This window comes from Alosa alosa, chromosome 1, assembly GCF_017589495.1.
Source record: "Alosa alosa isolate M-15738 ecotype Scorff River chromosome 1, AALO_Geno_1.1, whole genome shotgun sequence".
NCBI classification, from domain to species: Eukaryota; Metazoa; Chordata; class Actinopteri; order Clupeiformes; family Clupeidae; genus Alosa; species Alosa alosa.
This window is the reverse complement of record NC_063189.1, coordinates 51047457-51062215: the sequence shown is the minus strand read 5'-3', so window position 1 is coordinate 51062215 and position 14759 is coordinate 51047457. Positions and strand designations below refer to the sequence as shown.

The window sequence follows — 14759 nt, the reverse complement described above, 5'->3', positions numbered from 1 at the left end:
CCAGCTACAGTACGACGTGACTATAATCACACAACATATCATTTCGAGCAAAAAACGAAGAGAAAAATGAAACAAAGGCAAAGGTACAAGACTGTTTTAATTTCCAAGTGAAAGAACTAACATTACTCATCCCATCAGCCACCGACAGCCTTTTCAAACTGAAACATTTCGAAAATTTGCAGCCTAATAATAGTTTAACATGCTTCTATTTTAATTCAGCACAAGAAGACAACTAACTTCCTACCGTTTCCATTGAGTAAATTCAACTTTCAAGATGAGAAAAACTGTTTTTATCGGATGGTCACACATCGGTTCTGAAAGCCTTGTTATCCATCTTGATGTCTGCGAGTAAAGAGACAACAAGCGTGGGTACAGTGGCAAAAACATTTCCACGGCAACGGCGATCTTTACCATCAAAGGCTCTGTTTTTACACATTAGGATTTTTTGGTTAGTGTAGTACTTTTCCGTTAAATCGCGAATAAAATTTTTTTTCTTAAAAACAAAGTTGATGCCCCATTAACTTATGGCATCTATATGAGCATGTACAATAGCTTAGTCATGTCGTATCTGGTATTTTGGTCTACCATGGACAGTTACGATTTTATGGCTTATACTCCATTTGTCAATGGATAAATTGTATTGTATTCTTACTTCCACAATCGGCTGTGGGCGGGACTGTTGCGGCCTATTGACCCTTCGCTAAGTCCCACCCTCTTTAGTTACTGTAGCTATGCCTGACAAGCTTTCACACCCTGCACGTCTGTTTTTTGTGTATATGTGTTTTGTGTGTGTGTGTGTGTTTGTATGTGTGGGTGCATGTGTGTGATGGTGTGTGTGTGTGCATGTGTGTGTTTACGTGTCTTTGTGTGTGTGTGTTTTTATGTGTATGTGTGTGTGTGTGTGCATTTGTGTGTGTCTTTATGTATGTGTACATAAATAAAGCAAGGGAACCACCTACTCTTTGCGATAAGTGCCATGGGATCTTTAACAACCATGGTGAGTCAGGACCTCAATTTAACATTCATGCAAAGAAAAACATCTCCTGTAGTACAGTGTCCCTGTCACTACAGTAGGACATTGGGATTGATATTTGTTTGGTGGCTTTTAGCCACAGGGAAGAGTGCCACCTACTGGCCAGCCACCAACACCACTTCCAGCAGGAACCTACTCTTCCAAGGAAGTTTTTTATCAAGTACTAACTAAGCCTGCTTAGCTTCAGTAATTCAGCAAAGGTATCTGCTGGTCTGGCTGCTGGCTAAAAACAAAAAGTGAAAAGGCATATATGATTCTAACCGTCTCACTGAATTGCATTATGCACACTCAATTCTCACTGGTATCTGCTAGACAACAAGTACCAAAAAATGATTAGTTCATAGATTTCACATGAAAAATACATTTTATACAACCCCACCCCCATCTTGCCTGTGTGTGCGTGTACGTGTACGTGTACGTGTACGTGTTTGTGTGTGTGTGTGTGTGTGTGCGCATGTGCTTGTGGGTGTGCCTGTGTGTGTGCATGTGCATGCATGCTAGGGCTGTAACGATTTACGATTCGAAACCGAAATCGCGACATTCATATCCACGATACTGTGTCGCGGTTGAAAAGGCAGAATCGCGACACACCCTTTCTAGTGTTTCACGCAGTGCTTTGCAGCTTATGCGGCCGCAAAAGCAACCCACAACTCCTGCTTTACTTATCGGTAGCCTACGTTGTCCAAAAACAAACAAATAAATAAATAAATAAATAATAATTTCATACCTCTCCTTGCTTTCATTGTAGACTATGTGTGCAACTTTACTAAACAGTATAGAAGTAAACCCGCTCTCCTTGCCCCACTCTCTCTCGCGCTCCCTCCCTCTCACTCTCCCTCCCTCCTTCTCCTGCTCAATGAACACGCGCGACTTAAATAAAAAACATTCACAATCGTAAAAGCAAGGACGCATAGACGACTAGCTAAATTACTATTAAATCCGCTTAGCATCATTAGCATGCTGCACATATTTGTTTAAAACTCTTGCATTGAAGTTGACTGATCATCTTAATACCAACGTTTCCCAAAAGGGCCTGTCCCAAGGAGAACAAGTATTACCTTGAAACTTAAACACACATGGGGAAACTGAACAGTCCAATCAGTAGACTATGATAGGCTAAGCTATATGCTACTTTGTTTACAATATTTCCAGGCTTCAACCAGACAGCTGAATTAAAGAGGTAGAGTTGTAATAAAAAATAGTAGGCCTAGGCTATAGGCTAATCTGCATAAAGTGTGCGGTCATAAATATCAGTCATTCAGAAAAATATTTTTTTATAAGGATATAAAATAATAGATATATTATATTGTAATCCTCTGGTGTTCTAAGGGAGGCTATTAAAATGTTATTTAATAAAATGTCTAGCCCCAAAAAAAAAAAAAAAAAGAAAAAAAAAAAAATAAAAATCGAGATTCGTATCGAACCGTGGGTCAAAAATCGTGATACAAACCGAATCGTAAGGTTGGTGTATCGTTACAGCCCTAATGCATGCGTACATACAGTATGTCTACTGTGTGTGTATGTGTCATACGTATGATTACTGGGAATGTATGTGTGTGTGTGAATATCTGTTTATGCACATGTGTGCATATGGAATGGGTTAACATGACCCCTGGAGGCAAACATACACAAAAAATTGGTCATCCTAGGCCCTACGGTTCTCAAGATATTCACAGAAAACTCTGTTGGTGTACGGTCACTAAATGTACACATAAATTAATTTATTGTATGGGCCCCCATGAATGAAAGTCCACGAAACTTGGCATGCATTCAGAGGGTGTCATAATGATCCTCTACACTTTCAATTTCGTGCAGTTTTTTTTTTTTAAAGTAAATTTTTATTGAAGGAAAGTTTCGTAATACAGGGTGTACATTGTGACGCATCCTTCATTTTTGTTTTTGTTTTTTCCAAATAAGGAACCCAATCCCACCCAAAACCACCCCACCCACCCATACACACTGCCTTAATATGAAATGAAAGAAAGTAATGTATGCATAAAAATACATAAAAAATAGAAAACAAAACATAGCACGTCTCGTTTCTGGTTAGTATGTCTGAGCACAACATACATATACCCATGTACACACACAGTGCATATATTAACAACTATACAGACAAATATGTACATGTATACATGCAATTTTTTAAAAGAGAGGAACAAAAAAAAAGAAAACAACGCACGTATGCCGGCCCGTAATAAACCCTAAGGGAGAGTGGTGAGGGTTACAGCGCTCACACCTGTCTTCAATGTCTGGATATATTTTGGATAATTTCAGTTTGGTGTAATATGTGCAAAACTTTAAATTGTATTAAGCTCAAACGTGCACAAGAGGATGTGCCATCCTTTGTTTTGAGCATATTCCCAGACAGGATCTGAAATTTCTATCCCCAGTTCTTCTACCCAGTCATTACGAAGTTTATCTAGTGTTAAACCCTGAAGGGAAGAAATTAAATGATAGATAGATGAGATTTGACCTTTGTGTTGCAATATTAACCTTCAGGACTTTCTCCAGCCCCGAATCCACAGACAAGTGAGGGAAAGTTGGGCTTAGTGTCCGAATGAAGTGTCTAACCTGGAGGTATCTAAAATTATCTGAACGTTGCAGTTGACATTTATCACTTATTTCAGCAAGGCTACCAAAAACACCATCTATGTAGAAATCACAACATTTAGACAAACCTTTTCTTTGCCATTCACTAAATGTATGGTCTAGTAGAGCTGCTGGAAAGAGGTGATTTTTACAGATTGGGCTAAAGTTCATGAGTGGTAATGGGATGGGTTGACATGGCCCCTTAAAACCAACATACAAAAAAGGTGGTCCTCCTAGGCCCTACGGTTCTCGATATATTCACAGAAAACTGCCCTACCCTCTTTTCGGGGGGTCCAGTCCAGTCCAGTCGGGGGCTACAGATCAAAACGAAAACCAATAGTTCCATGCTAGCCAAGTTTTATGTACCCCGGTCTTTCAGTGTCCCGGGAATCCTTGAAGCAAAAAAATTGGCCATGCGAAAAAAGAAAGAAAGAAAAAAAAATCTGACTAAACCTATATGACCTGCTGCGCGGCGGTCATAATTATCATCATACTACTCACTTGTTGCCTCAACCTCATAAAATCCTATTTCTATTTTTCGCGGAAGCATGGATGTTACCCTTGATCGTATCATCTGACTTAGTGTTGATTTCGTCAGACGAGATGAGATGTTATATATTTTTGTTCTGTCAACAACCTTTTTTTCCATGACTAAGACGAGACGATGACGAGACTGTAACAATGTCCTGAAACACTGACTAAGTCTATATTAACATGCATTATTGTTGACGAAAAACACAAGACTAAAATTTTTAGCATGAAATTAAAACTGAGATAAAACCTCTCTTCATTTTTGTCTACAAAATGAGAATATACATAATATAGACAGAATATCTAGCTGTTATGCTTTCAAAATATTCTGAATGAGTTCATGCGCAGCAGCTTTCATGTAGGCTAAGCTACGCGTTGTTTTCTGCCAGAGCAAACTACCTAAGCCTTATGCCACAATGTGACATACAGCACTCATAAGCTGCAGCTTCTCTCATACATATATGAATTAACATCCCCCAGAATGTCCATACAAAAAAGTTCAGCAAGTAATGTCAACTATTTAACTAGTTACTGATGATGCAAAGTTCACTAGCAAATAAGCTAATGAAGCTAATATGGAAAGTTTGGGGAATGTGAGGCGTTTGGGCGCATATCACCATCTAGCACAGCAGAGTAAAACATTTGTAGTTGGGTTTACAAAAGGGGTTTTCTTTCATCATGTAAACAAAGATAGTGACAGTGGTGCAGTCAAATCCCATAGCCGAGCTATAACTGTAGCTCGACTTAACTGTGCATGCAAGCATACTGGGGTGCGTTTTCCAAAAGCATAGTTGCTAACTAAGTTAGCAACTTTGTTGGTTGCAATGCAATTTCCCATTGCCAACAAACTAAGTTGCTAACAGGTTAGCAACTATGCTTTTGGGAAACACACCCCTGACTGACAAAAAGTCACAATGAGTAATTAGGCCTATAACTGACGTGAAGCCCTGTGGACATAAAACATTGGGGAAAAATTGAGATGTGTGAAACAATATTTGACTGAAATGATAATCAGAAGTAATTTGTTATTTAAAAAAAGACTAAAATGTTTTGACTAAAACTTGACTAAGATACCTTGGGTTTTCTGTTGACTAAAACTAGACTAAAATGACGAGACTTTTAGCCGACTAAAACTTGACTAACAAAAATGATATTTGATTGACTAAACATGAAAAAGACTAAAAAGGACATTTCGTCACATGACTAAGACTAAATTGAAAATATGTTACAATCTGGCTGCACAGCTACAGTAATGACTGTTAAAGTTAAGTGATTTTGTTTTACTCACTAAAACGGAGGTGATGGTGACTGGGTTTACAAGTTGCGAAAAACGGCTGGCTGCGCTAGAAAACATTTTTTTTTTAACGAAAAAGCTGTTGGGCCCTTGATGACGTACTTAACAACTGGATTAGTCTAAGCAAATCTGTGAGAAAAATAAAATAAATCACCCAACCCAAAACTAATTGCAACAGAAACGTTGTGTACAGTTCATGAAATCTTTCCATGTCACATACCAAAAGTCCATGAAAATCCAAACGGTGGAACATTGTCAAAAATGGAATTATTTGTGCATAGGTCAATGGCCAAAACTGTAGGGAAGAGCCGCTGCGCTTTAATTTATAGGCTAGAATGATGCAGAAATGAGTAGGCCAAGTAGACATACTCTGTAGCCAATGTTGACAAACTTTATGAACATTTAACGTGTGAATCAATTATTCAAGAATAAAAAAATGTTTAAAAGTAATAATATAGAAGTAAAGTTGGTAGCCTCGTCTACCTGCACTGCCGCCAGTAGGTGACATCATAGGCTATCAACATAACCTTTCAATTTTGCCTGCCTACAAGATGCGCATCGTATTGTTGTTGTTTTAAAAGACGGTGATCACTACAGTCTGTTTCCAAAACTATTTAGCTAATGTTGAAAAATAAACTGTACAATAAACTGTACAATTTAAAATAAAATAACTGTAAAATAAACATTTACCTTGTTGTGTAGTGTCATTTTGAAGTATGTTTTTGCCAGCAAAAACTTTTCAACAAGCCTAATTTTAAACTGAATTGACCAGTGAAAGTGGCTACCACTCGGTTCCTTTTCTATACCAGCTAGCAGCTATGTAGCTAACCTGGGAAACCATTATATTGATGTATACCTACTAGGCATGTATACCTACTAGGCCCCATGAGCAAATCTGTTTCATGTCCACTCTGTCTCAGGCAGTAGGCTAGTTTACACAAGCAACTCCTCGAGGCACTAGTAGAACGCGGCAGGCAGGTATGCTGTTATGAAATATGCTCCCTTCTTCATATTCCCGTAGACCAGTGTTAAATTGTGGTCCAACTCCGCCAGATATCTACCCTGGAAACTCCAGAGTTCTCGCAAGAGCACAATTTGAATTGTCTCTGCGAGACACTCTGGCAATGAGTAATGATGCACGTTACTTTTGCCACTTGTATCGGTGTATCTGATATATGAGAGCCAGAGGCGAGCTAAACAGATGACAGTCGTAGTGTTATCCAATTATATCGAAGTCTGGAATCAGTCAGTAAACGTTGGTCGTATTGTGTTATCCAATTGCGTGCAGTGAGATTTTCAAATGCACGCTTGCTGCCGCCCCTCGATTTGGGCCATTACATTATTTGTGGCCAGACCCTTAATCTTTCTAGATCACCAGGGTCTGGAATCTCCAGGCTACCAGATATCCCTAGAGGTCTGCAAGCAAATGTGATGGAAAAAAAGTTGTTTTTGTTGTCGTATTAGGGCTGTATGGTGGATTTTCATGATTTAAGGGGATGTAATCATGGGTTTTATAAGTGTTTATAATATTGCATGGGTTTCATAAGGGTTTATACTATTGTATGGGGTTTTCATGTTTATAAGAATGAAGTCATAAGTGTCAAGTCTTAAGGCCACTGCATTTGCTGTGAGCAGAGTGAGATCATTGTATCCTGTGTAGGCCAGACCAACTGTCAGAGGAGTGGGGTGAGGGGAAAAGTAATGGGGTACCAGGATGAAAGCATCTCCTCCATACATGGTCAAGGGAAGGGGGGTGTTATCAAGCTGGCGAGGAATGGACGGGACAGGGATGTGGAGGCCATTGTGTCTCATGAGCTAGGCCCTGTCTAGCCAGGGAGAGAATCAGATAAGAAGGCCTTAACTCACCAAACTTGAAGGAACCAGGGAGATTTAGGGTTATACTATTTTACATATGTTACCTATGTATTATATAGGTTTGCATATAGTTTTATGCATGATAGGAAGATGGTTTCCACCAATGTAAGCGACCCTGCATGGTACTGATTGGCGAAGGGTGTTGTTGGAGGTAACGTGAGAGGGTGGCACATCCCACCTTCTCCCTATTGCTTTGACGGTTGGTCTGTACTATCATTGCAATATGGGGAATAAAGATCAACAGTCTTTAGAAAATCTTCTGTCTACATTGTCTCCTTCGGGCGCCTTGTTCTAGAGTGCTAAATTACTAAATAGTCAAGTGGTAATTGTTAATTGGAATATTGGATTCGGAAGTGGACATTTTCTAGCCTGGCTAGCGCCACCACTTCTCAATGAGACGTGGTCTGGGAATCAAACGTTCATTTTCTCGTATTTGAAAAAAAATGCCCAGATCCGTTTATTGGGTGCCACGGATGTCTATCAAATGCGTCTGTGCATAGTTCATCATCGTCTTGCTTTCCCCCCTGTTCTGTGATTGGTTCCCTATCTGAGGCGAAAATTTGCTCCATGGTCTCCAGGCTGCCTTAGCAGCGTGAATCAAATCGCGCGCAAGGCAGCATGGGAACACCCAGGCTAGACATTTTCCACGACAGCTGTCGAAATGAAGGTGTTAGCGTTACAAATACATTAACGTAATTGTCGAGGAATTAAAACTCACTCTACGACAAAAATCAAATACGTCGGCAGCAAACAAAGCAAGGCAAGGCTGTTGGCAACGTATTGCAGATCGGGTAGCCTGAATGCCTAAAAGTAAAATTTTATTTCCACATGTTCTTCAAATATGTGTTATGGAGGATTAATAGCTTGCGGAATGTCTGAAATGAGTTGAAATAATTAAATAGCTTATTTTGAGTTCATAAAAAGGCCTACAGATGCAATACAATTCAGAAGTGGGCATGTAGATTAAAAAGGATAATTGAATGTTTAAGTAGCCCTCATTGACTGATTTAGTGTATGCCTAATCCTGTTTCAGATTTCAGATGCAACACTATAGCCAAACACACATGGCAGCAGGTGAAAATGAAACACAAAAACATTATTCAGAATACTAGGTTTATATAGTAGTGGTGTCAACAATAATCGATTCGGCGATGCATTGCAATGCGGGGCATGCACGATTCAGCGTTGCGGCAACGTGCCATACTTTTTTGGCCTTGAGTGGACAATAAAGTTGTGAAATGTGAAGTTTAAATTACTTCTGGGGGCATTTCCAGAGCAACGTTGTAATGACATGCGCAGCCTGTAGCTACATGCTAAGCGGCAGCACTAGCTAGCATAACAACAACACTAAAGAATCAAGATGACGGAGGGAGATGAACGCGATAGACGGGTAATTAAAAACGCACCCAAAGCTTGGAAAGCGGACATCTGGGCACATTTCGGATTCTACGAAGTTAATGGGAAACTAGACAAGACGTACGCAGTGTGTAAAATCAAGCACATTGGCAATACAACTAACTTCACAAACCATGTCGATCGTTGGCATGTGCAGGGTAGGAATTTCACGACAGCCATGTAGCCATGACAGTTGCCCCTTGAGGTGGCCGTGATGCCCCTTTGAAAATCAGAGGTTTACAGGCCACGGTGGCCTTGGTGTCCCCTTCTTTCGATATTCTGTTTTGCGTCCGACTAATAACGATTTTTATTTAGCCTAAGGCCTGTCAAAATAAGCATTCACAGCGCAAATTAATTTAGTCTTTTACGCAGTGGAGAAAGTGACAGTGCACGGCAAGAAAGAAAGTGCATCCAAATTCACCCATTCTTCTCAGTTGAACTACTCGCGAATGAGTCTACTCATCACACAGACATCACATGAAAGAGCTTTTTCTCAGCTTTTAAACAATGTTAGCCGCTAATTGCTGTGGTGAACGGTTCATGAGAAAAGTAAATAATATAATTTAATTTAATCATACATTCTACTGAAGGTTCTGCGCCCATCTCCCTACCCATATCAGTGGGATACTTCACAAACCTTTCGTTCAACACATAGCAAACCATATATCAGAATAAACAGCTGACCTTACCGAACAGAAAGGTGTAAAGCAGCCCCCTGTTTAGTTAGCCGTTCCAGAGTAATCCAGTTTTGAATTTGCAGCAAATTTCGACATGCATGGATGTCTCCAAATTTTTGCTTTAAGTTTTACAATGTGTTTAAATTATTAAACTTTTTAAAATGCCATATCCAATACCCTGTACCATTCAATTTTATTTTATTTAATGATATTTATGTCAAAAATACAGGAGAGTGACACATATAGCGGACAATAAAATCTGTTGTTTAATATCTGACTGCTTGTATTGCCTCAAAATGACCTCAAAATTTGCCTTGTTGTGTGCAGTGGAATTTGGATGCATCGCAATGCATCGCAATAGCCTAGAAATCTAGACACGCCCCTAGCGGCAGCAAATGTAGGCTAGTCTAGCAACTCTCCGTTGGCTTGTGAGCTCCAGAAATCGAAACTTAATCAGGCCATTGAAATCGTGTATAGAGTCGTTAGGTGGGCTTAACATAATGATTGATGGCAGAGTTGCAACGGTTTGGCTTGAATTCCCTGCTACTTGAAAACAAATAAGATGGATGTTGCTGCTGGCTTAACAGTGTGATCTGAGTTAAGCTTTTTATTATGTTGGCAAACGTTTGAACTAGCCAACTAGCTCCGCTGGTGGGAAACGCATGGGACTCATAGCGTTGCCGCTGTCCTATTGCGTGCAGAGGGAATTTGAAAGACAACTGATTATCCCGCCCCTCGGACTGAGCACTGCGAACGGTGAGTGCCCAGACCCTACATTTTAATGTGGGTCTGGCTCGCCAGGCTAGCATCGCAATGCTTCGTAGAATCGAATCGTTACCTGTTGAATCGTAATTGAATCGAATTGTGAGGGCAGTGCCAATGCACACCCCTACAAAGCACACTGGGTAATAACAAATTCAACACATGAACTGGTTGCTATGGACTCGTCTCTAGGCTTTCTCAGTCATTGTAAAGCTGCCGAAGCTGAACATTTTCCAAAACATACCTAACATGCCAAATATTTCCGGGTTTATCATGTATTTTAACTTTTCCCCCGCTGTCTTATTAATATCCCATATTAATACTCTCATAACATTAGTCCTGCCATCTAGCCTGTCTCTGTGTTGTCCTGTTGTTACCCCCTTGCCCTTCCAGCGAAACAGATGTCTTCAAATCATCGTTTTGCTTGCTTGAATGCGAACTTAAAGTGACGTTAACCTATTTAAGTTAACGGCGTGGTTGTCGTGACAGCACAATTCATTGGCGCTTGCAGTGTTCGGCTGTATGTCTACGTGCGCACCTGCCTACCATCAGGCTACTCAGCTGTTTTTATATTCACTATATATTTGTATTTTATATTCACTCCAAGTTGGCCTACCATAACTTACCAACTCTACACTGTAGACCATAAACTGGCTATTTATGTGAAATAACCAAATGTATTTGTTCAACTTTATGAAGCAGAATTACGCACTGCTACTTGGAACGTAACACATTTTTGTTTGCGCAGGAGAGAGAATGACAGCGATTAACAAATTGCACTTGTTGCTGGCTACCAATAAATACTATTTATTTTTTTTGCAAACAACAAAAACAGAAAAGATGGAGACAGCAAAGCTAGAGATGGGCAGGAACAAGGTCAATTGGTAGAAATGCTTGTCAAAACAGCACTGCTACTTGGAACGTAACACATTTTTGTTTGCGCAGGAGAGAGAATGACAGCGATTAACAAATTGCACTTGTTGCTGGCTACCAATAAATACTATTTATTTTTTTTTTTGCAAACAACAAAAACAGAAAAGATGGAGACAGCAAAGCTAGAGATGGGCAGGAACAAGGTCAATTGGTAGAAATGCTTGTCAAAACGTTAGGAGCTGGATGTGTGGATGAATGAAGCAAAAGTATGCTTTACTATGTTAAGCATGCACACTCTTTAAAGTTAGGCTACACTAGGGTTTCTCAACGGGGGCGGTACCCTGGGGGGCGTTCGTACTACCTAGGGGGGCGCTGGGAATGTGAGCGCTGGGAACGTGATTTTTTTTTTTTTTTTTTACATTTTAAACTTTCATGGTTTTCACATATTTTTGGTGCAAAAATAGGCTACCTGAAATAAATAGGCTATTTTCATTCATGGGTTTCTAACCCCTCTACCGTCCCAGCTACATTTTACTGTTTATCTATGCTCAGTGGTCATACAGTGCAGTTCGGGCCTGCACATGCCCGGACTCACGTTCCCCAGCCCCAGCTATCGTCATCTCTATAGCCCGTTTTCCGCTCGCTGTTGTTCTGCAGCTGCTCTGAGCGTAATCTCCACGAAAAGACCGTTGCTAATCCGTTGGATTGTTACGGTGCATATGTTGTTCACGTGATGTGCACTTGATTTTTGTCCATGATAAAATGACACGTTTTGTTGCCTACATTTAATGTGAAAAAAAAATCATTACAACCAATGCTGATGTGGTAGTGTTTTTTTTTTTACCCAACCAGTCTCCTATTGCTTAGGGACATTTTCTTATAATTCCAGAAGAAACCAAAACAGCACAGAAATGGGCTCGTTTTTTTATTTAAGCAATATAGCATGAGTGTGAGTGGCCTAATAGCCCACCCAGGGGTAATTTTTTTTTTTTTTTCAAAAAAGGTTGAGAACCACTGGGCTACACGGTAAACTAAAAGTAAACCAAAGGTAAATTTAGCCTTTTTAGGGCTGTATAAAGTTGACCAAATGAATATAGGCTATAGGCGTGAATAAAGTAGGCTACTTTGTTGCTCCAACCCTTCCAACGTTAACGGGGACGAATGTTGACATTTTCCTGTATTTTGGGTGAGAAACCCGGGAAATCTCCCTTAGGCTATTTTCAATGTTCAATGTTGACAGCTGACGAAAGAGAACGTTATATGGCGATAGAAATCAACAATCAAACAAGCCACTTTGATTTTTTGCTGTGCATCAAAACAAATTCTTATATGACATAAGGTTGAATGACAAATATGTCAGTCGTTTTCATCCTATTGGTGTCTAAGTTAAGGAATGGGAGGGAGTTCAATGGAACATCTAGACATTCAGACTGTTCCATTTCTACCTAAACAGTATCTTTTTCTTGAGATACCCAGGAAACCATGTATCGTATTTGGGCTGCCCAGTAATATTGTTTCAGATTAGGTAAATTCAGGCCTCCGTTGATTTTTGTACATAGTAATTCATCAACTTCCCATAATTGGCTGTGAACATATTTGTTAGATCTGTAGTTAGAATTATTCCCAAGTATCTAAATCTTTGTGACCAGCGAAAGTCTTCCTGTTAATTGTGTAGGCCACTGCCCCTTTAACATCATAGCTTCAGACTTGGATTCGTTGATCTGATATCCAGAGAGTTCACCATACTCTTTAAGAGTGTTCATTAGAGCAGGTACAGAAACAATAGGATCACCTATGTAAGTTAAAATGTCATCTGCATATAGTGATATTGTATGTTCTGTATTTCCCATATCCATTATGCCTTTTATTTTCTCATTTTGTCTTATGGATGCCGCCAAGGGCTCAATGTTTATGGCAAAAAGCAGGGGGGCTAAGACAGTCTCCCTGTCTCACCCCTCGCTGCAGGCCAAAGAACTCCGAGCAGCACCCATTCACTCTTACTCTTTTGGCTGTTTATAAATAGTTGTTACCCATCTTATACATTTTGAGTGAAAGCCCATCCCAGATCAAAAGCCTTCTGTGCATCAAAGCTTATAAGCATTGATGTCTGTTTATTTTTCTTTGCACAGGTAATTATGTTTAAAGTTCTCCTTATATTATTAGCACCCATGGAATAAACCCTGTTTGCTCTATATCCTTCACATAGTGTTGGATCTTTTCCTTCCTTGTGTATCACAGATATAACGACCTGTGACCAGGTCCCAGGAGCATTACCCTCAGAGAGAGCATATCTAAACACCTAATTTAACACTGGTGCTAGATCATTGATGAAGCACTTATAAAATTCTCCAGGGAGGCCGTCAACTCCTGGGGATTTATTATTTTTGAATCTCTTTGTTGCATTTCTTATTTCTACATCTGTTAAGGGTGATATCATTTGTTATGACGCTTCCTCTGATAATGTGGGGAGCTTTACATTTTTAAGAAAGATGCTGGTTTTATCAATTGTCATTTGTGACCTGGATTCCTTATATAAATTGATTTTTTATTTATATCAAAATATTTTGATGTTTTTTTGCTCATGTTTGTGTATATAGTTAAATATACACAAACAAAATAGTAAAATTAAATGACAATACTTGCTTAGCTTGTGCTAAAAAATAAGATTGTCAGTATTGCACTTTCCTGAACATGGTAATGCAAAAACCAGCATGGCTGGAGTTCTAAGGGTTATTACTAATATGATCTAATTTTTATTTACACCATTCTTTTTGTTTGCACAGGGGAAGACGAAGATAATACCATGTTTTAATCCAAACACATTGCTCCCAGGTACTCTGCTTTTTTAAAAAAGTGAGCCACACTGGCATACGGTGTGTTGTGTTATTGTGTTGTACTTTGTGCATGAAAGACACACTATATGAATAAAAACTGACTTACTACACACTTACTTACAGTACACCAACAATGGCATTTATTTTTCAGTATCACAATCAAGTATCACTGAAATAGGAATTGGAAAGAAAATGGAAACTAAAGGCAAGAGGGATTGTAGTGATAATGTAGTGTAGTCCAAGGTCTTTGTTCACAATAGAACAGCCAATCAATGAGCATAGTTTAGATGCTGATGAAACCCCTCATTCTCTCAGACCTCTGATAATGGACCCAATATCAATGAAAACAACACTATCACCATAACCACCAGGGTGAAAAATAAATGATGATTTAAGATTAATATAGTCAGACTGGGAGGACAATCCATTGAGTTGCATGTGAAGTACACACTAGTGAAAACTAGGGTGAATTTCATTATATATAATACTGTACACCTACTGTATGTGTGTATGTTACTTAAACATACGGGTCAATGATGTAACATGCAGATTTCTGTGTCCAAGTCCTTTATTTTGGTATAAAATAATTTAAAGTGATTCATAACAAGCATCATTTTATTCTATAAAACCTGTATAATTTGAACATACTACTACTACTGTTTATCATAAAAATTATAGAACTTTTATGTTTTGTCATCTCAAACCCTCAAAATGTCATGTGGCACAACCGTCCGAGCAAATTAGCACTATTTGAAAAGTATTAAATATAGAATTGAAAAGGTAACGACATTAAAAATAAATATGGGGGCATAATTCTTCCTTTTAAATAAACAAAATTTATTAGTTTAATAGCTCTTAAAATGTTAACTGCTATTTTCAAATAGTGTTAATGT

General features: G+C 39.1%; 1 protein-coding gene across 2 annotated transcripts in view; it reads left to right on the top strand.

Moving 5' to 3' along the window:
• Positions 1 to 14759, top strand: part of ca8 (carbonic anhydrase VIII) — a 102242-nt gene that overhangs the window by 44900 nt on the left and 42583 nt on the right. The window contains exon 6 of one of the 2 annotated variants that reach the window (XM_048246348.1): positions 13816 to 13864. The exons of the other annotated variant lie outside the window; for it this stretch is intronic. Within the exon in view, the coding sequence (XP_048102305.1) occupies positions 13816 to 13864 (49 nt within the window). The remainder of the gene's footprint in view (positions 1 to 13815; positions 13865 to 14759) is intronic. 2 annotated transcript variants of the gene reach the window in all.